The sequence below is a fragment of the Echinops telfairi genome, unplaced genomic scaffold (assembly GCF_000313985.2).
Source record: "Echinops telfairi isolate 266 unplaced genomic scaffold, ASM31398v2 ScPeMD7_16;HRSCAF=60, whole genome shotgun sequence".
NCBI lineage: Eukaryota > Metazoa > Chordata > Mammalia > Afrosoricida > Tenrecidae > Echinops > Echinops telfairi.
In genome coordinates this window covers 2,494,689-2,516,158 of record NW_022103913.1, presented here as the reverse complement: position 1 = coordinate 2,516,158, position 21,470 = coordinate 2,494,689, and the positions used below count along the sequence as shown (strand labels likewise).

The window sequence follows — 21,470 nt, the reverse complement described above, 5'->3', positions numbered from 1 at the left end:
GCTGTCTGATTTCTCAGACCATTTCCTCAGCATGAAGCATGGGGTGAAGGAAGATAGCCATGACTCACACCCTTCCGCATGCTAAACCATGCAGGATTCCCCTTATGTCCAAATGATTGCACGGGTTCTGCATGAGCACAATGAATTGTTCTGAAAAATATGCCCAGTCTTTTCAATGTGATCCATAGTTTGTTATGACCCAGACAAATGTCATTGCATAATCAATGTGATACAAGTAAACATCTTTCTAGTATTTTCTGCTTTCAGTCGAGATCCATCTCACCTCAGTCATAATGCCCCTCATTCCAAATTTTCTTTTGAATCTGGCTTGAATATCTGGCTGCTCCCTGTTGGTGCAATGTTGAAACCATTTCTGAATAATCTTCAGTAAAATACTGTATATACTCATGTATAAGCTGAGTGTTTTTAGCACATTTTTAATGAAGTTTTGTGGTAAAATTAGGTGCCTTGGCTGATATTCGGGTTGGCTTATACTTGAGTACATACGGTATTACTTCCATGTGCTATTAATGATATTGTTTTATAATTTCCACAGTCTATTGAGTCATCTCTCTTTTGAATGGGGTCCACTCCAAAGAATGTGCTCATAGAAGTATTTATAATTATAAATATTCTTAGGAAGACCTGGTGGTATAATAGGTAAGGGCTTGTCTGCTATCTGAAAGGTTAGCAGTTTGAATTCCACTCAGTGGCTCTGAGGGAGTAAAACCTCGTGTCCTGCACTCATAAATATTACAGCCAAGAAAATCCTGTGAGGCAGGATTTAGTCCTATATGGCCACTGAGAGTCAGAATTGATTCAACAGTAGTGGGAAAAGCAAATAATATAAGTACCCTTATGGGAAAAAAAGAAAATAAATATACATGTATGGGTTACATGATAAGACTATCTTACTTATTTTTGCCCAAAGTATTTCTCATCAGGGAATACTGCTCTAAATGGCATTAAGATATGTTACTAGTGCAAATGTCTCTGATCTTAATGGTTTGCTTTTACATTTACTTCCATGTCTATTTATGGAATTGAAGAATTCTATGGCTCTGTACCACCTTTCTGTCAACTAGATTAGTCAAGTCTCTCTCTTGACCCAGAGCTCCTCAAAGGTTGCCTTTATCCCAGTGAGTGCCCAGGAGAGAGCACGTGTTCCAGGGCAGGTTTGTCAAGCGAAGGAACTCTATTTCAAGAAATGGTTATTTGGTTTAAGAATGGAAGATAGGGGATTCATTTTTGACCCTGACATACAAATAGATGTTTATCTGGATCTATTAGTACAAGAACTTTTTTATTCTGACCTTTAAATATTTCTATTCAAGACTATTGTCACCTGCAGTCTGTGCTGGGGACATTATTCAGTGGTGTGCTTTCATTAAAAGTTAGTGAAGCCTTCAGATACAGAGCTGAAGAATAAACGCCTGCCACACGGCACCTGGTTTTCTTTGACATTAAGTACAGATGTGAGGGACTTCCCAGACTGGAGAATACTGCATTTTGGGACAGGAAATATTGATTATATCATCAGAACACAGAAAGAGGGTGAGTGAGACAGAAAAAACATGTCTTGCTCCCAGATTGTACTTTGAGGGATCTTAAGGTTGATGGGTTATTTTTTCATGCCACACTTTTATTTATTTTTGATCTAGTAAAAAGAGACATTTCTGACGCATTTCATACCACCACCACTGAATGTGAACCCAGAGCTGAGAAGTCAATGATTTAACAAAACAGAAATCTCCTTTAGGGAATATGAAAGAATCCAAGCTTCCAAAGAGTGCTATTACTGTCTAGTTCCCCATATTTGGGGCTCCACAGTTGGCAAATTGATCATGAGCCTGAGGAATATAAGACATCAATATAGACAGTAGCACAATTGATGTTCCCAGTTCTGGTTTCTCCAATGCAGAGTGCAGACACGCATTTTAGAAAATTACTTCTTGTCTATGTTCCACCGTTTCTGAGCTTCCATTTAAGATAAAAGCTCCCATGTTAAATTCTTTATAATCTTGTAGTAATTATGCAAATAAATTGGAGGCCTAGAGAAAAAGAAACCCTTTTTCCTTAGATCCTCCATTTCCATTTCCAATGTTAGTGTTGTTCAGATTTATTCAGTTTCATTTTCTTAACTTCAGCTAGCACATTTGTACCGATGTTGCCTAAATCTTTAATGAGCAACCGTTTCTGAGATGTCCACGTCGAATTACCCATTATACCTTTTCATGTGGCTTTGCACACTCGTGTAGAGCCCAGAGTATCCCTGAGGGCACCAGTAGATGCAGCTCCTTCCAACTGCATATGCCCATCCACTTCTACATCCCATTTTGATGAAATGAACCATCCATCCAGGTGACACAGGGACCTGGGAAGCATCCTTGATTTTTTGTCATCTGTCTCCTAATTGTCTGCCACCTAAATTGTGAGTTTTCTAACATGACTGTGCAGAATATGGGTTCTGAGAAAGAATGAAAAACTTTCTCCATTTCTCTATGCTCTCTCTGGGCACTATGAGGAGATGTTAAATAATCACTGAGAACAATTCCAATGAAGAAAGCAGAGGTAATTTGCCCAGTACTCCACTTGCATGTGCAAGGTTGTTTGTATATTGACATGATGAGCTATGCGGTGCAGGACGGTGCAGGTGTGAGTTAATGAGTTATGACTCAAGGAGGTGCATTCTGCACCTGTGTTTACTGAGATGGCGCAGGTGCATATTCGCCTTGGTTCAATGTGTTGGTTAACTGTGTCCCTTGAGAATCCGGGGTGTCTATTAACACAGTTTGAAGGCCTAATACCTTTGAGCCTCTAGATTTCATGTTTTTGGCATAGGAAACCCTCAGTGCACCTCATTTGTTGGTGAGTTGTTGGCTGACTTTGTTGGATTCACATGGTTCTGTCCATTTGAAAGCAAGAGTTGTTTTAAGCTCAGAGATGTCAGCTAATGACCTGCATTTAAAAATTGAAGCTGACCAAACCATTCAAACTGCATGCCCCCCTACTGATTTATTTTATTTACTTAGATCCAGAAATATATTTCCCATCCAGTCATGCAATGCATCAGTGGTGAGCCAAATGGAACACAAGCACCTCTGAGCCAAAACCTTCTTAGGGGGTTCGGACTGATATTTGCCCAACTGACCCATTATGGAGATTAGTAGTAAGCCAACTCACATGAAATTAAATCTCAATATGTCCACTAATATTAATCATTTGGAAAACTTGCCTCCTTTTCTATGGCAACACACACACACACACACACACACACACACACACCCCAAAACCAGAACAAAACAAAGCAAAAAAGACTTTCCCCAGCTCCCCCATTTCCTGCCCATTTATTTTACAGAAAACCTTTCAAGAATTGACCTGACAGATAAGCAGGACCTAAGCCTGTCAGCTTTTCCTTATCACAACAATGTAATCAGGCCCTCGTCACGTGAGACTGAGAACATGCTTGGATGCTATGATTGAGAAGTAACCATGTTATGGCTGACTTGGTGCTTTGCACGCTGAGTGCATCTTTCTGGCAGGCACGTTGGTCAATTCCCTTGTGAGTGGGTCAGAGCGATACTTGATTTTACTATCCTAGATTTTAAAATGTTTCCAGAGTTTCTTATTCTCTACTACCAGACTATAACACCAATGCCATTACTTCATAATTAGTACATTTTCCCCATGTTTTAAAATGTTTTTTATTTTGTGGAGATATATTTAGAATGTCTAATATTTTGAATGAGAAAATGTAGTATTCCCGGGGTTACCCTTCCCCATACTTCAACTCTAATGAACATCGAATATGCCCCAGGAATCTAAAAATGGCAGCTGCTTTGATTGCAGCAGTTCCAGAAAGCAGGGCATCATTAGACATAGGGTCAATGTTGCATTAGAAACCCTACTGTTTGGGTGTTTAATGACAGTCCCTAAAACTCTACTGTTGAATATTTTGGATGAGAAAATGATGGATTCCAGTGGTTGCCCCTCCCTAACCTTCACCTCCAATGGATGTAAAATATGCCCTAGGAATCTAAAAATGGAAGCTACCTTTATTGCAGCAGTGCCTGGAAGCAGGGAAATCATTAGACATAGTGTCAATGCTGCCATTAGAAATCTTACTCTTCCAGTGTTTAATGACAGTTCCTGAAAGTTTGCTTCTGGCAAAAATCAGACCCCTAAAGTCTCAGCTGGGAAACAGATGATCAAAATGAATTTCCAAACAACCTGCCCAGCTGTGCTTTTTGGTTATCTTCATAAACCGAAAATCAGCTTCTATGACAGGATTCAATTCCATTAGAGATTATGCTATAAATAATACTGATGAATTATTTTCTATTTTTAATTTCAAATAATGGCTCAGTAACCTAATGAATGGCAAGGAGTGCTGGTGGTCCACTGGTTAGGTATGTGGCTGCTAATGGAAAGATCAATGGTTGAAACCCTTCAAGAACTCTACAGGAGACAGATGAGGCTGTCTGTTCCTGTAATGGACCAGAGCTTCAGAACCCCTATAGAACAGTTATTCTCTGTGCTGTACGGTATTGACTGTGGAGTCAGAATTGACTCCACAGCAGTGAGGTAAATTGGGTAATAACTTCTAGAAAATAGAAAAATTCTACCTGATCAGAAATTAGGTACGCATGACTATCAGGCACCTCACTGAGTGAATCCCCCAGGGCCATACATTTACTCTGAAGCTGCATTCTCAATATATGTCCTCCCATTATAAAATACACTTTACCTTATTCGTGGGGAAAATGAAGATACCAACTGAAAGGATGACTTCTTTCAGTCCCTCTGCAAGTTAGAATAAGAGCCAGAAACAGGAGTGTGTCCTTCACTGGCTGCCTTTGAAGGCAGAACAGACACATGCTTATAGTTTCTTCTTTCCGAGGTCTCCTGCTATAAGGCCTTCCGAGCGTCCATTTCTAGCTCCGCCCTCTCAGCTCCTAGATGGTCTTTTCTTGCTTGTATTAAGCATTCTGTCCAGGCTTCCCAAATAAAAAAAAGTTTTCTCAAACTGTGCTTGTGTATTTCCAAACGCAGAGAATCCGACTTCTGGGTAATATAAATGCCAACCTGCATTTGCATGTCTAAAAGCCACTTGTTTCCATAAAACCAAGTTCTTCCATGTTCCTATTGAACATTTGCAGGTGCAATTTCCAAGAGAGTGAGATGAGGTGGCTGCAAATGTGGCCCTTGAAGTGAAAGATGATCAAAATAAATCAAATGATCATCATCAAATTAGTAACAACTGGAAGTGAAAGCAGAAGATGTGGTAATGAGCACACACTGAAGTACTCATAATGAATCTTATAAGAAGTCAAATTGAAAGGATAATGAACACCGTGCAAACTCTCTGTAACAGCTTGATTCACAGTGTGCACCTGGCAGAAAATGGGCACAAGTAGCCCAGCGTGGAGACTGTGTTGTCTCTGAGTCTCTCTTCCCTTCTGATTTGCCAGCAAGTTATGCTATTTCATATGTGGAATTACCTCGTGGGCTCTCTCTTCCCGTGTACCATTTGATTTCTTTGTTTTCAAGCAAAAGAAACTGACTATGGCCACTATAATAATTAGAAATGAATTTATTGGAAGAAAATGTGATAAGCTCTCAGTAAGGAGCCATCGGGACAGCTCCAGGTATCTGGTGACAAGCACAGATTCTTTCAGCAGGGCTTTGCCTTTGGAAATAGCAGGTGCTAGGAGTTATCATACATCTTTCTATCTGCCTCTTTCACATCCCAGAGAGAGTGTGTGTGTCTGGATAGCTTAGCTTCTGATTCTCCCATATCCTTAGCAAGCTTATGTGTGTGTGTGTCGGGGGGGAGGGGGCACCTCAATTAACCGGATGGTATCCAATAGAGCAGTAGTAATTCCCTGAGAAACAACAGGATGTTTTTATCAGTGGAATCGAGAGTAGATCATGGGTAGCCAAAATCAACAGACACCCAATATTTACCTTGAGAGTAGGCTCTTGTCTCCCTGTACATAAATGTTTCTACTAAGAGTTCCAAAAATGAGCTGCCGATTAATGAACTGTATGACATATTGTGGCGTAGTGACTTACTTGATATGGCTCTTCTTGCCATAGACTTTACAACTCTCACCAAAGACTGGGTGGCATCATGCAGATTGGATGTATTTCCTCTTTTTCCTAATGGGTTTGGGTTAAAGAAGATGGGGCAATTTTCCGATAGGCTTATTTAACTCAGTGTGAATGATTGTTAACAGGGTTAACTGTGATTATTAGAATGTCGGACTTTAACCCTGCTGAGTATAAAATGAGACATCACAGAAGCACGAATGGGAAGGGGTTTTTGCTACCAGCAATAAAGAAGAGTCAGGAGTAGAGCATATCCTCTGTACCCTGAGATCCCTGCACCAAGCCTCCTCCATCCATGTAAACGAGGGTTTTGACTTAAGAAGAATTGTGGTAGCAGATTCAGAGCAGGAAACATGCAGTTGATTTCCTAGTTCACAGAGTAAGTAAAGCAGAGTGATTTCAGGCAGGATCTCTGCTTACCGAGTGAGTTACCTCCAGGCACTTAATTAAGAGAGCTAGGTTTAATGACCATGGATCGAGAGTAGAACATCTTGGGGCTGAGATGTGAGGTGAAATACAAAGCCCTTTGAATATGACTTGTAAAACTTGCCCAAATAGGGTAGAGGCCAAAGTGTCATTTGGCTGAGTTTGTGTACTAGAGAGAGGTGTTCCTTCAGATACAGCTCAGTCTTGACTAGAAAAACTGTATCCTGAACATATTGATCCTGAATTATAATCTGTTAATTTCCCTAATAAATCCCATAATGGTGAGTATTGTCTGTGAGTTCTATGTGGCCATTAAAATGAATGATTGAATTCATCATAGAGATAGAGAGAACTGTAAGGTGGAGGCATATCTGATACCTGCCTCGTATGAAGTGTTCTTGAGTAGATATGGAGATTTATTCACTTTCCCGTTTGCAAAACCTGAGGACATCAGATATGGCCCCCAAGTTCTTTTTACAAACTTCAAGTTGATAATATGCTCTAGAAAATCCTGACCAGTAAGTATACCAATTCCTCACTTACTGACATGGGTAGGCTCCAAAGATTGCATCATTATACACAAAATCAGTTTTGTGTGAAAATGGAATATAGCCACATCAGATCACAAAATTAAGGATGACCACAATATTACATATATAATATTGACTACAATATTATATACATTTCATTATTACATGACTCCCAATTCACTGATACTCATGTCCCAGTCAACTTGACACATAACCTTAACCATAGCAGGCAGCAGCACTCTCACTTCACTGCTACATTCCTGTTGTAGACCTACACTGTTGATGTGTCAAACAGCAGGATAATAGATTTTTACTATTTCTGTAAATTCAGAATCTTGGAAAATGTAGATAGTCAATATGTGAGGAGTAGGTATATATAGACTCTGCAGGAATATTTTCAGGTATAGAACATTCAGTAACCTATAAAGAAATCCTATGTTCATTTTATGGAAGGCTTTCCTTTTATTAAGCCAATATAATTCATTCATTCATTCATTCCTCAAAAGGTATTTACTGAGTGTCTCCAATGCTTCAGCCACTGTGCTGGTGCTGATAAGGCTCCTGTGAACCTGGCAGTCTAATAGAACTGCCCATTAATCCTATTTCTGCACATCAGATCTAGTTCTACACTACAGAATTAAAAAGAACAAATCAATAGTGAATTGGAACCTAAATGCATATATACAAACAATAACCAGTTAGAAACAATAACAAAAGAAGTTCTCATTCATTACAGCAGACATAAAAATATAAAATAGCTAAAAAGGCACTTAAAAAATTGTATGCCCAATGTGAAGACAACCTTAAAATTTTACTGAGGGCTATAAAAGAAGACTTGAATAATGGAGACACATAACCTATTCCTGGGTAGGGAGACTCAAGATATAAAAACATCACTTCTATTCAAATGAATCTGAAATTTTAATATACTTTATCATGATTTTCTGTTTGGAACCAAACAATGTTACTTTCAAGTTAATCTGGAACAGTAAATAAACAAGTATAACAAAGAAACTTGTGAAAATGGACAGGGGAACTTGATCTGATAGATATTAAAATAAACCCTGAAGCTAGAATAATTAAAACAGTGATGATTACATGTCCAGAGAAAATAAATTCCATACACTGGTACAGTTAGGAACTGGAAACACAGGGGATCCAGGACCGATGATCCCTTTAGGACCAGTGGTGAGAGTGGCAATACTGGGAGGGTGGAGGGAGGGTGGAGTGGAAAGGGGGAACTGATTTCAGGGATCTACATAGAACCTCCTCCCTGGGGGACGGACAACAGAAAAGTGGGTGAAGGGAGATGTCAGACAGTGTGAGATATGACAAAATAATAATTTATAAATTATCAAGAGTTCGTGAGGCAGGAGGAAAAATAAGGAGCTGATGCCAAGGGCTTCAGTGGAGAGCAAATGTTTTGAGAATGATGAGGGCAATGAATGTATAAATGTGCTTTACACAATGGTTGTATGTATGGACTCTGATACGAGTTGTATAAAATAGATAAATTCCAGAATATACATGTAAGGGGGCTTATGAAAGTTCATTTTCAAAATTTTATTGTCTTTTAATTCCACTTTTTCATGACCCTTTTAAAGCCTCCACATACATATATGCATATTCATGTTTGAAATTAATAGGGAAGGGCTGAAGGATGTTAGGACAAGTGTTTTACCAAGTTGGAAAAATTTACCACACCTCCGTATCATACAAATTTCCAGTTGGATTCCAGTGTAAGAATAAAACAAGACAACTATTAAAAGGTAGTATATGTTACCATTAATGGTATCTTGGGCTTTCTAAGCAGAACCCTGAAAGTAGGAGTTAAATTAACCACACAATTTGAGGTCTACACGAATCCTATCCTGCACAAAATCATAATATATTAAAAAGGTACTGACACAAATTAAAGGATATTTATGACTTGTGTGAAAGTCAAAAGATTAAATTTTCTTAATAGATAAAGAGTTCCTAAAATTGAATACCACAAAGATAAGCATCCCAAAAGAAGAAAAGAAGGGGGGTGGTTGCTAAACAATCCAAACACATACAAGACACATAGCCAATGACATGTAACTAGAATGCTTGTCTTCACTAGTGATACAATAAATGTAAATTAGAATAAAATAGAACTTGATGATGTTCAAATTAGGACTGATTAATAAGATTTAGGATGGGGGAGATGTGAGTGAATGAATTCACACTTTTTGTGGAAATATAAAAGAATGCAGACATTTTAGAAGGCAATTTGGACAGTATTCTCCAAAATCTTATATTTTCAGCTTTCTTAACTATTTTGGATGTCACTCATCTGTCAGTTTATTGTAAGCTTGCCTGTTCCTCTGATGCTGGACATATGCCTCTGGTATTTCAAATCACAGTAGGTACACCAGTGATAAACAGGCTTCAACTGAATTAACAGACTGAGAACGTTCTAGGTAAAGGGAGAAGGAAGAAGTGTTCTACTTCCGGACAATTAGCCACTGAAAACCTTCCTGAAAATGTGAACATCGCCTAAGATAGTGCCAGAAGATGAGCCCCTCAGGATGGAAGGCATTCCAGATACGACTGGAGCAGAGCTGCCTCCTCAAAGTAGAGCCGACTTTGGTGACTTGGACGCAGTAATACTTGGGGGACTGTTATTTGCTCATCATTCACAACTTAAAATGAGAAGAACATTCATTAATCTTCAGAACACGAAGAGTACAAAGTATAAAACTAGGAAAAGAAAAGTTGTCAGAAATGAAATGAAACACATACATATCAGTATCATATTTATTAGTAAGCTAAACGAGGCTGGTGTTTTGAACCAGAGAATAATATAGTTTACTATGATGAGAATGACAAGTTAAAGAGGAATAGCATTATATTTATCATCAAAAAGAATATTTCAAGTTGCAGCTTGAATACAATGCTGTTTGTGATTGGAAAATAGCTACATATTTACAGGGAATTCCAGTTAATAAAATTATTATTCAAATTTAGGCACCAACCACTTAAATCAGTTGAAGAATTCTACCAAATTCTTAAGTCTGAAACTGATCACACATGCAATGAAGATGCAGTGGTCATTACTGATGACTGGACTGTGAATGTTGGAAACAAAAAGGAAGTTTCAATAGTTAGAACATACATCCCTGGTGATAGAAATGAAGCTGAAGATGGCATGATAGAATTTGACAGCATCAATGACTTATTCATTGCACATACCATTTTTAAACATAAATCATGACTATACATGTAGACCTCACTAAATTGTATACACAGACGCCAAATTGGCTCATCTGTGGAAAGAGACAATGAAAAAACTAATGTCATCAGGCAAAATAAAGCCAGGTACCAACTACAGAACAGACCATCAATTCCATATATGCAAGTTCAAGTTGAAGCTGAAGAAAGTTAAACTAGTTCATGAGACCCAAAACATGGCCTTGTGTTTATCCCACATGAATTCAAACATTAATGACCAAAGACCTGACGTGTTGTGGGACAGCATCAAAAACGTCATACATAAAGGTAGCAAAAGTGCATTAAAAAGATCAGAAACAAAGAAAAGACAAAAGTGGATGTCAGAAGAGACTGTACTTGCTCTTAAATGAAGCATAGCTAGATTGAATGGAAGAAATAATGGAGTAAAGGAGTTCAACAGAGCATTTCAAAAGGCAGGTTGAGAAGACAAAGTAAAACATTGTAATGAAATGTATTGAGACATGAGGTTAGAATACTGAAAGGCTAGAAAGCTGAAGGGATTTATCTTAGGGTTCTCTAGAGAGGCAAAGCCAGTGAAGCTAATAGATGTACATGCAGACTCACGAGGAGGCAGGTGAGTTGTGAAGGCTGCTCTTGGTTCACTGAGCTACAGGGGCTGAGGGATCCAGGATCCGTAGGCCAAACGGTAGGTTTCTGGTTGCAGAAGCTGATTAGTCCAAGGTTGGTAGTTAAAATGGAAAACTGTAGATGACTACCAAGGTCAGTAGGGTATATGGAAAGCCACTGGCTCAAGTCCAAAAGAGGGGAGGTCAAAAGGCAAGCCAGATGCAGAATTCAGACCCAGCAAAAAGCAAGGAAGCTTTTCCAAAGTAACCATTTACATAGGAAGCAGGCCACAAACCAGAAGAAACTGCCTTTTACCTGGTTGCAGGCCACAAACCAGAAGAAACTGCCTTTTACCTGGTTGCCTGCTTACATGAGGTCTCATTATGGAGATGATTTCATTATGTTAGATGTCACCATGAGGGATTACTATGTCTAAATGTCATAGTACAAGAAGAACAATATCACATCAGGATTGGAGGAGACAATAACCATCTGTGAGATGCAGATGACACAGCCTTGCTTGCTGACCGTGAGAGGAATTGAAGCACTTGCTAGTGAAGATCAAGGATTGCAGACTTCCGTCTGGATTACAACTCGATGTAAAGCCAAAAACACAAATATCAAACTTGCTGCCTTTGAGACAATGATGACTCATAGCGATCCCTATTGGTTTCTGAGACTGTAACTGTTTACAGGAATAGAAAGCCCAGTCTTCCTCCCTCAGAGTTGCTAATGGTTTCGAACTGCTAATTATGTAAATTGTAGCCCAACATGTAACCACTACATCAATTCAATGTAAGGAAGAGCAAAATCTTCACAGCTGGACCAATAGGTCACATCATGACAAATGGAGAAAAGGTTGAAGTTGTCAAGGGTTTGGTCTCGCTGGCATCACAATCAATGCTCGTGGATGTAGCAGTCAAAAGATCAACAAGGTGTAAATCTGCTGCACAATACCTCTTTGGAGTGTTGAAGAGCAAGGATGACTAAGGGGCACCTGACCCAAGCCATGGTTTTCTCCATTTCATCTTAATGTGTGTTATTGTTGGACGTTCGAAAAGGAAAACTGATGAAGAACCGAGACATTTGAATTGTGGTGCTGGAGAAGAATATTGGAAGTACCATGGACTACTAAAAGGATAAACAAATCTGTGTTGGAATAAGTAAGGCCAGAGTGTTTCTTAGAGGCAAGGATGGCAAGATTTCATCTTCAATGCTTTGGATGTTGTCCCTGAAGAAGGACGTCATACTTGGGAAAGTGGAAGGACACTTGGTTCCATGTTAACTGCTGCTCACTTACTGATGGTCTTCGGCAGGCAAGAAATGTCTCTCCATCTTCCCTCAAACTATCATTGAAACAGATTGCCTGTTGTGGTATTCAAAGGATGAATGGGGTAAATTCCTTTAAAATTGTAGAATCATTTTTTAAAGTGTGCCAATTTTTATAAATAAACAGAGCTTTCTTTTATTATGCTGTATAATTCCTACACAATGCATTATATTTCTTTTGGCTTTGGCTGTCAGAAAGCTCATAGCTATATCTACTGCCAAACCACAGTAGAAAACAGCTGCCTAATTTTGCAGAAAATCTCTACCCTCAACAATATGGTCCCAAGACATATGAGACTCATTTTATGAGATGTCACTAGTCTCATTTGGACATAGGTAAAGGTGAAATAATAAATAAACAAACACAAACAAGAGTAATATAGACTAAGCTGGCTTGATCTTTGGCAATTGATAACATGCCCACCTAGACTTTGGTTTGCATCAATTGCCTACTAGCCCTGCTGTCTAAATCTGCAGTACTGCTCAGGGGCCTCTCTGGTCCTTGTGGCAGCAGTGGGCATCTGGGTTTTCTGATACTGGATCCACACCTGCATTCACCCAAACCACATTGCTTGCTGCTCAGAGGTGTTGTGCATGGCACCCAATCAAGACATCAGGTTGAAAAGACTAGTAAGAAAACATGGTTCAGATAAACTAGCAATCTAATCAGCTTCCCATAGATCATAGCCTTTTAAATAGCTAATGAAACAAAATCTTGCTGAAATGAACCAAGAAATTAAGACAATTTCACACAAAGAAATGAATAATTCTTACACAATATCACGTGTGTTACACTGTTCATGAGTAAACAAAAAAAAATCAGTGTCCATTCTGACTCATAGCAACCCTCTAGGACAGGATAGAATTGTCCTGGAGAGTTTCTGAGACTGTAACCCTCTGGGGAAGGAGAAAGCCTCAGATGGTGGTTTTGAAGTGCTGACGTTTTGGTTATCAGATCATTGCTTAATCACTATGCCCCCAGGGCTCCTTTTACTGTTCTGGAAAGTCAAATATTTATTCTTATGGTTAACTTACTTAGATCAAGTTAGAATATATTAAATGCTGAATAGGGCACAAAATATGGAGGAAAGGGGGAAAAGGCTTTAAAAGTGACTGTGACGTAAATGGCTTACCTCTATTATTTCATTTAAGGGACAAAAGTGTTCCTCTTCCCCTCACCCCCCTCCGGCATGCCTAAGCTCTTCAGCAACCTTCTTAATACTGTAGTGATCACTAAAGAGTACATACTTCCTGCAGGGCTGGTTTGGATCCAATGGCTGAGGAGGGTGAGATCTGGGAATATACGATGCAGGGAAAGATGAGGCTGTTTCCTGTCAAGTTTCACCGGCTCAGAAACGCACAAGAGCAATTTTCCGTTGTCCTATTGGGCGGATATGTTTCAGAACTGACTCAATGGGACTGCTTGTTTGTTTAGTCTTGATTGTGGTGTAAAGAGAACGGAGAAGGTGACTTTCTGCATCAGCAACCAAAAAGCCACTTGCTGTCACGTTGACTTGGCCTCATGGCATGAGGGGAAATGTGTTCTACAGGTTTTTCAATGACTCATTTTTGGGGGAGTAGACTGCCATCCCTTTCTTTTGCAGTACCTCAGGATAGACTCAAACTCCCAACCTTTTGGCTGGTAACCTGGCACATGTTTACCACCCAAAGATGGGGTATCAGCCCTCAAAGTCTGTTTGTAGGCATGGTTTGGCCCTTGCTGATCTGCAGTGAGTGGAGTCAGCTGCCTAGAGCTACAAGTGATCGTTACAAAGAGATTTCCCACAGCATTCGTAGTAGGGATGAACCAGCCTAGGGACAAATAGTCCAGGTAGGCTCCAAAGGCGCTAAAGTTCATTCAAATGTTGTGGGCAAACCTAATATCCCAGGTTGATTGAGTAAACGAAGTAAACTTTGAATCTACCTGTAAATTAATGAGATAATCCCCACAGTAGGTAGTTAAAAGGTATACATTTAGTATATATCAACTTTTATGGTTACATAGACCTTGAGTATGTCCCATTAATACAAACAGAGGGATTCAGGGAAGCATGCGTTGCTCTCCGGTAACACTTCAGAGTGGCTTCTGAAGATTCAGTGAGCAGAAAGGAACTCGGGATTGCCGAATCCAGATCATGGGATCAGTGGTCCCTGGGGCCTTAGGAACTGGACCTGTTTTTAGCACTGGGTTTTCATAGAGACCGCTTGCATGAAAAGATATTCAATTGTAAAGAAGCCATTGACTGTTTACTCTCTGACCTTCTGGAGTTTTGCAAAACGTCCTGATGTGGGATTGTGCACAAACTCGAGAGGCTGTTTATACTGGTACTTGTTTCTATCAGCAAATGGAAAGGCACGACCTTCCTTTACAAAGCCGGTGTGTATGTGCCTTTATACTCTGAGTGGCGGCTTTCCTTTATAAAGTCAACCATCATCTTTCTATATAAGCCATGTGTAGATTTCAAGAGCCTCTCTTGACCAGCAAGATGGGGAAATGGCATTTTGGAGACTTTCTGTGAAGCACTGTTATATAAAATGATGAATTATTATTTTTCCCTCCCAGGGTATCCAGGAGAGGCTGATTCTGACACAAATCTCTTTAATAGAAACTTTCATTTCAGCCCCCACTGGTCAGGGAGGGGTACACATGGACACACATATATGTATTCATACACCCAGTTTGTAGCACAAAACGAAGCACTGACCTGTTAGGCTGGCGGCCTCGGCAGACAGGAAGGCGCTCCAAGAGAGGAGGAAGAAGAGGCCCGTCTCCAGCATTGGGAATTCACACAGCCTGGTAAACTTGGTCAGGTAATGAAGGCATGTTAAGAGGAACAACAGCTTTCACGGTAGACGGCACTTGTTTGGTCTGAGATAAAACTACCCAAGGACAGTGTTCGAGTCAGAGACTTGATGTGCAGGGCTGCCTGGACCGTCCCAACTCGCTGAGGAGCCTGGATACCGAGCTTCACTGGAGATGGAAAACCCCTTTGGCACCCCGAATCTGTGTTCAGACAAAGGGGTCATTTACTCATGGGATCCAGTCGCTAATTGTGAGCACACAACTTCTAGAATTGTGCTCAATCCTTCTGGTGTGCTCGTCACAGGAATTGGAACAACTATGAGAAAGCAAAGCCAAAAAGAGTGTAACTGGGGTAGGGATGATGTCAGTGTCAATAGTGAAGAAGGCTACGTCTGCTGCCTATGGAATCTGACCTGTGGACAGAGGCCTTAGAGAGTCTCCTTTCTTGAGGATGGAAATAGGATCAGGAGGAACATTTGCTTTCAGTGATGGAAAGATATCAAAGCCCTCTTGGAAGAAGTAGGATGAAGGAGAAACATATTATTTTTGGTCAAGCAGGATGCCCGTTGGGGGGAAATGATTCATTTTGGCTTCAATGACACTTGGTCAATAGTCTATGAATTGAAAATAAGACAAGGAGGTGGTGATCTCAATCAGGAAGAGAATGGGTTATAGGAAGATGATGAGGGGTTATGGAAAGATAATTAAGAGCATGTGATTGATGTAAACAGGTTAGATTGTAATTGTATCCACATTAGGCCAAAAATCTATGACAGATAAAGAGATGTTGTTATGTGGCTTTTCATGTCTTCCAGAATAAAATCTCATGAAGTTTCCACATTAAGAGTCGATGAGCAGTGGGCAAGGAAGCAAAAGCAGGCCTCTGGTGTGGAAGCTCTGACTCTTGGCTCTGCCAGTAATTGACTGGGCTTCTAAGCAGTATGCTAACCTTGTTGAGACTCTCATTTATTTTCTGTAACTAAGCAATAAAAAGAGCATCTACTTCCACCGTATAGAGAGAAAGATGAGATGAAGTAGACGAGAAGTGTTTCCGATAGTATTAGAAAGCACAGAACACTAAGGGAATACCACAGTGATTGGAGTGCGAACTCTGGAAGCTTGGGTTTAATTCATGTAGCCACATGGATGAGACCCTTTACCATTCTAACCCTCAGTTCTCCTATCTGAAAATGAAGATAATCATGCAACCCACATAAGTGTATAAAGCCATTAACATGCATTAAGTAGTATCAAAATAAGCTCTGCTATGTAGCAAGTGGCGTGTAAGTATTTCTATGATTGTGATGCAATTCATTTGTTTTGTAAAACATCTTTATTAGAAATAGAACCAGTAAGGTTCCAGAAGTAATTCTTCTGGCAGTTAGAAAGGGCTGACCTTATATAATTATTTCTAGCATCTTCTCACTTCATTTGAAGAGAAGGCTTTATTTCTAGTGGGGTTTGTTCCTCTGAATACCCTGTTCTAGATTGTTCTAAAGGGAAGCCTATGGCTAGTTTGAATAACAAAATAGGGTGCTCTTTTCTTTCACCTTCCTCTAGGAAGGAATTCAGTTATTGGTTAAGTCCCGAACCCATACTCAGAGCTCTGGGAGCCTTTGCCTCATTTTGGCCCAAGTTGTGGAACCATTAATGCCTCTATGCATCTGCACACTTCACCTGTGGGGAAGCTTGTGTTTGTGAGAGTTAGTTCAAGGCCATCACATGCTGCAAGACTGATCTGCCACTATCTTTGAGACCTCATCTTTCATCAAAACACCTTTCTTACAGAACTGATGCAATCTCATGATAGGCTTCCAGATATCAGATTTTTTTTCCTTATCAATCTGTTTACTTATGTGTTCATATCTTTTCCTCACAAGAGATAGCAATTCTTATTTCAGCTCCTCTCTCTAGTGTAGAAATTGGAGCAAAAAATCTTGGGTTGGAATCCTGGTCCTGCTTTGTACTAGACAAATTGCTTAACCTTTATATCCATGAGTTTCTGAAGCTGTAAAGTTGGGATAATAATTATGTGTTGCATAGGATTTTTGCAACATCTGAGCCTTGGTTGGTACATAGTAAAGTTCTCAATAAATGGTGTTGCTAGCTATTGTTGAGTCAGCTCCAACTCATAGTGACCCCATACACCACGGAGTGAAAGATTGCTTGGTCCCTCGCCATCCTCACAATCAATGTGATGTGTGAGGCCACTGTTGCAGACTCAGTGTCAATCCATCGCATATGGATTTTTCACTGACCCTCCATTTCATCAAGCATGATGTCTTTTTCCAGGGGCTAGCATTGCCAGAGAACATGTCCACAGTCCCTAAGAAACTACTGTTTTAGTTACTGTCTCTGTAGATTTACCTATCTTGGATTTCATGTAAAGAAAATCACACAAAATAAAACAAACCCAGCAACAATAACAAAATAGAGAAAAATTTCAATCCAAAACAAAGCAGAAATAAAAACTAAAACAAATGAAAAATGTATCAAAAGAGAAAATGAATGATGATATTAAAATTTAACCCAACTCAATCTGCATTAGGAGCCCTGTCAAAAACACCAGCAACTCTGCTGAAGAAAAATTCAGCTTGGTACTCCTATGAAGAGTCACAATCTCAGAAACTCACAGGGAGCAGTTCGACCCTGTTATGCAGGGTCGCTAGGAGGCAGTATTGACTCAATGACGTTCAGTTAAGTTTGGTTTGGTATCTACATTAAATCACCTTCTGGTACACTCTGCCTGAGGGCAAAGCTAGTCACATCCCTGTCAGTCTGAGGGAATTCCATGGGGACTTAACCCCTATGGGGATTCTGCAAATGGATTTCGGGTTTTCACTGCCTTTTGCAAACTAGGTGACCAAAATATAAGCTCCAATGCAATTCCATCCTCTGATCTTAGAGTTTATTATTTACAATGTTTGGTTCACACAGGCTGGTGTGCATCTTAAATGACTTCTGACCTTAGGAGTCTGACATTTTGCCCTTCCATTGGAGTCCTGTACACCCCATTCCTTCTCTCCCTTTTTCCAGGGTCTTTAGGCCTAGATCTATTGTATTGAAGTGCTTCTGTGCCTTTCATGAAGCTATCACAAGTGACACCAATCTGACAGCTTTCTGCCTCAAATCTAACTTACTTCAAGAGTTCCTTGGAGTGGATGGTCCACCAGACACACTTCAACCCTCAGGCCCTTTCTTCTTTCCTTCACTAGTTCAAATTCTAGAAACCACATTTATATGCCACCCACGCTAAAAAAAAAGGAATCAGACATCTTAATTTCCCAGATGTGGTAAACAAGTCATTTCCTTATTGCACTCAGATGCCCTTCCATATGTTGCTCTGGGCACTTGTTTAAAACCATAGTGATTTGGGGTCTTAGCTTACCCTGCGACCTAGTAATTGAGCAGTTTCAAAAAAGAAGAGCATGCCTGGTTTATTACTAACGCCTAGCCCTTCTGTCATGTTTCTGATCTCAGATTCTCAGTTCCTCCTCAATGTTTATATGGTTAATGTTGATGCCCTGTAACCTCTTCATTTTCTATATGGCTACTTAAAAACAAACAAAGAAAAAAATCTTAGGATCAAACAGTACAAACAGTGATAGAACAAGCCTTAGACAAGAGAATGGATGGGCTCTTTGCCACGGGTGCCTGTCTGTGCCTCCAGGAATGATGACGCAAAACCAAAATGGGCTCAGAGGTTCTGCAGAACACTCAAACCACCCTTGCCCTTTACTGGCTTGAAGGGTGCTCATCCTCAGTTACAATGTTAGACTCCGCATCGTCTCCAGCACTTAACACATAAAGGATATCAATGCTGTGACAACAGCATACGCAGATCCCATTGCAAATGACCCAGCGAAGATTCCTAGGAAATTCCCCACGGACTGGAAGAATGCTGCAGCATCAAATGTATTTGGATTCTCCTTGGGACTGTAAATGGATATTGAACTGAAAAGAGAAGAAGGTGAATATTAGTTAGTGGCTTCCATCTTCTAGTTGTAATAACTGATGTCAGAATTTAGTATCCACGTTTGGGAAAAGCATCATTTTTTGGTAAGGATGGAATGGCTTAGAGACAACTGAGTATGTATGGGAGAACTGAAGAAGGTAGAAAGTGTCCCCCTCCTTACAGCATAATCCCATGCCATCCATATATTCTTGTCAGTCAGTAAACATTTTTATATGGCAAGGGCCACAAAGAATACTGTTTTGTGCAAACTAGGCATTAAAACATGGTAGGTGTATAAGGGAGCTGACAAGAAGACACATAACTGTGAATTATTTAGTGGCCATATGTCTTCAGTGCTGTTATATATTCACAAATGTTCCTGATAAAAAGTGCACTTTTATGGCCTGTGCACAAATGGGTGATACAAATCACAGTGTGCACAAACTATTCGGCTGTGATCTTATCATAAACCACAAAGCATTCCTCTTCTTCAGGGCAACCCTTCAGAAACAGCCCCGCCGGTGTTAGAGCATCAGGGTATTAACCTCTGGGGAAAACCAAAGCCCTCATTTTCCCAACAAGACAGATGGCAGCAGCTGCCGGAGGCCATCTTTATACCTCAGTTCCAGTGGCTGTCAACAGATTTATCGCCATTGAGAAAAAGCAACCCACCAATAGGCAAACTCTTCACTTAAATAGTTCTAAAGACGTCACATTAGCTTTTTCCCCTCTTTTCCCAGCACCTCAAAGCCCAGCATGTTGATATTAAGGACAAGGAGTGTCCTATTTTAGCAAATGTGAATTTCATATTGTAGCATTAAAAATGAACAGATGTGCTAAAGCCGGTAGCTTTGAGAAGATTCATAAAAGCAGCATTTCTGCTTTTGTTTTGCTTTGTGCTATAGTTTTCATTTTAAAAGGTGAAGTCTTTAAATTGATCAGACAAAAATCAACAGTTTGGCAATGGATTCTCGAAGGGAAGCTGAAGCAGGATTAAGAACAAAAGTGTACTCGGCACAGCAAATGGGGATTAGATTGGATTGTTCAGAGATGTGAGGGCATCTGTTATGGTTCCAGTGATCAGAGCATGTTATCACTCTGCCTTGAGTCTGTATCCAGAGACTAGCTACAAGAGCAGGGCAGCAGGATTGAATTCTCCTCTGGGAAGCCATGTGGCATTAAAAAGGTCGTTTTAAGCGTTCTTCGTTTTTTCCCTCCATGTCTTTAAACCTCCAAAGTAGGTCAAAAACTTCTGCTTTGATCCTGTAATTGGATAAGGAAGATGAATGTGGATCTTGAATGAGGCCCTGAAATTTATGTGCGAAAAAGACCCTTTGAAGTTTCTCTTTTTTGTAAAATGTTGTGCTTTGCAGAAAAATAGAAAAGCAGCCCCACATTTGGGTGCTCTGTATCCAACAGTCCTGGGAAATGACGTTAAAAATCTGCTCACCTCTTCTGTTTCCTTGTCCTACTTTGATTTGTGTGAAGGTTTACAGAGCTCTAAGACCATCAGTTTTACATTCAACGACGTATGTATGTTTTGTGTCAACATATCCGTTTCAGTCTTCTCCTTGCACCACGGTTATGTCAGCTCCTTCTTGCACTCCTGTATGCATGCCTCTTTCCCAGCCTGCTGTCCTAGAACAGATGCTGCCCTTTCTATCGTGGATGATCAATTATTCTAATAGGCCACTGATTAAGAGACATTCCTTTGGGGATTTCAAGTTTATCTGATGCTGATGTTTTTGGATTCTGTCCCCTCATCTTTTACAACCCTGCTCCCCATGTGCACGGCAGGCCACTTGCTTCAATATTCTTCAATTCACTGAGGGGAAAATGGTGATGTTTCTGGGGCCATTGCATCGATTCCAACTCATAGCGACCCAATAGGACAGAGCAGAAATGTCCCCAGTGTTTCCTAGGCTGTACTTTGTAAGGGAGCAGAGGACCAGGCCTTTTCTTCCACTGAAGAATGGCTGAAAGGTTCTGACCACAACCCTTTAAAGTTAGTACCTGAGTGCTTAACAGCCCTGCCACCAGGGCTCCTTTAGGAAAGAACAGGAAAGAGAACACACTGCATTTGTGTGCTGCCTTCCCACCACGGATTTCTGCACAGTAGGAATAACACATGCAGACCCAATGCCATGAGTAATGCCCGTGAGTTGCTAGGCTGCTCCCAGTAGACAGGACCCACACCACAGCACTGCTTCACCCGAGTCTTCGCCTGCAGTGTCCTGGGCCTTCCCAAACATGGAACGCCGCCAGCAGGTGCTGGGGCTGACGAGCGCACACTAGCGGTTCTCCTCCTTCCTAGTGCTGCCACCCCCTTTTTTTTTTTTCCTTTCTGATATTTTGAGCATTTAAAAATTTATTTATTTATTTATTTTTTAAACATTTTATTAGGGGCTCATACAACTGTTATCGCAATCCATATACACATCAATTGTGTAAAGCGCATTTGTACATCATTCTCAAAACATTTTCTCTCCACTTA

General features: G+C 40.3%; 1 protein-coding gene across 1 annotated transcript in view; it reads right to left on the bottom strand.

The window, feature by feature from the left end:
- Positions 1–21,470, bottom strand: part of SLC9A9 (solute carrier family 9 member A9) — an 859,212-nt gene that overhangs the window by 471,762 nt on the left and 365,980 nt on the right. The window contains exons 7-8 of the mRNA XM_045287469.1: positions 18,837–18,975; positions 14,924–15,029 (exon numbers count right to left, since the gene is read on the bottom strand). Coding sequence (XP_045143404.1) covers positions 14,924–15,029; positions 18,837–18,975 — 245 coding nt within the window. The remainder of the gene's footprint in view (positions 1–14,923; positions 15,030–18,836; positions 18,976–21,470) is intronic.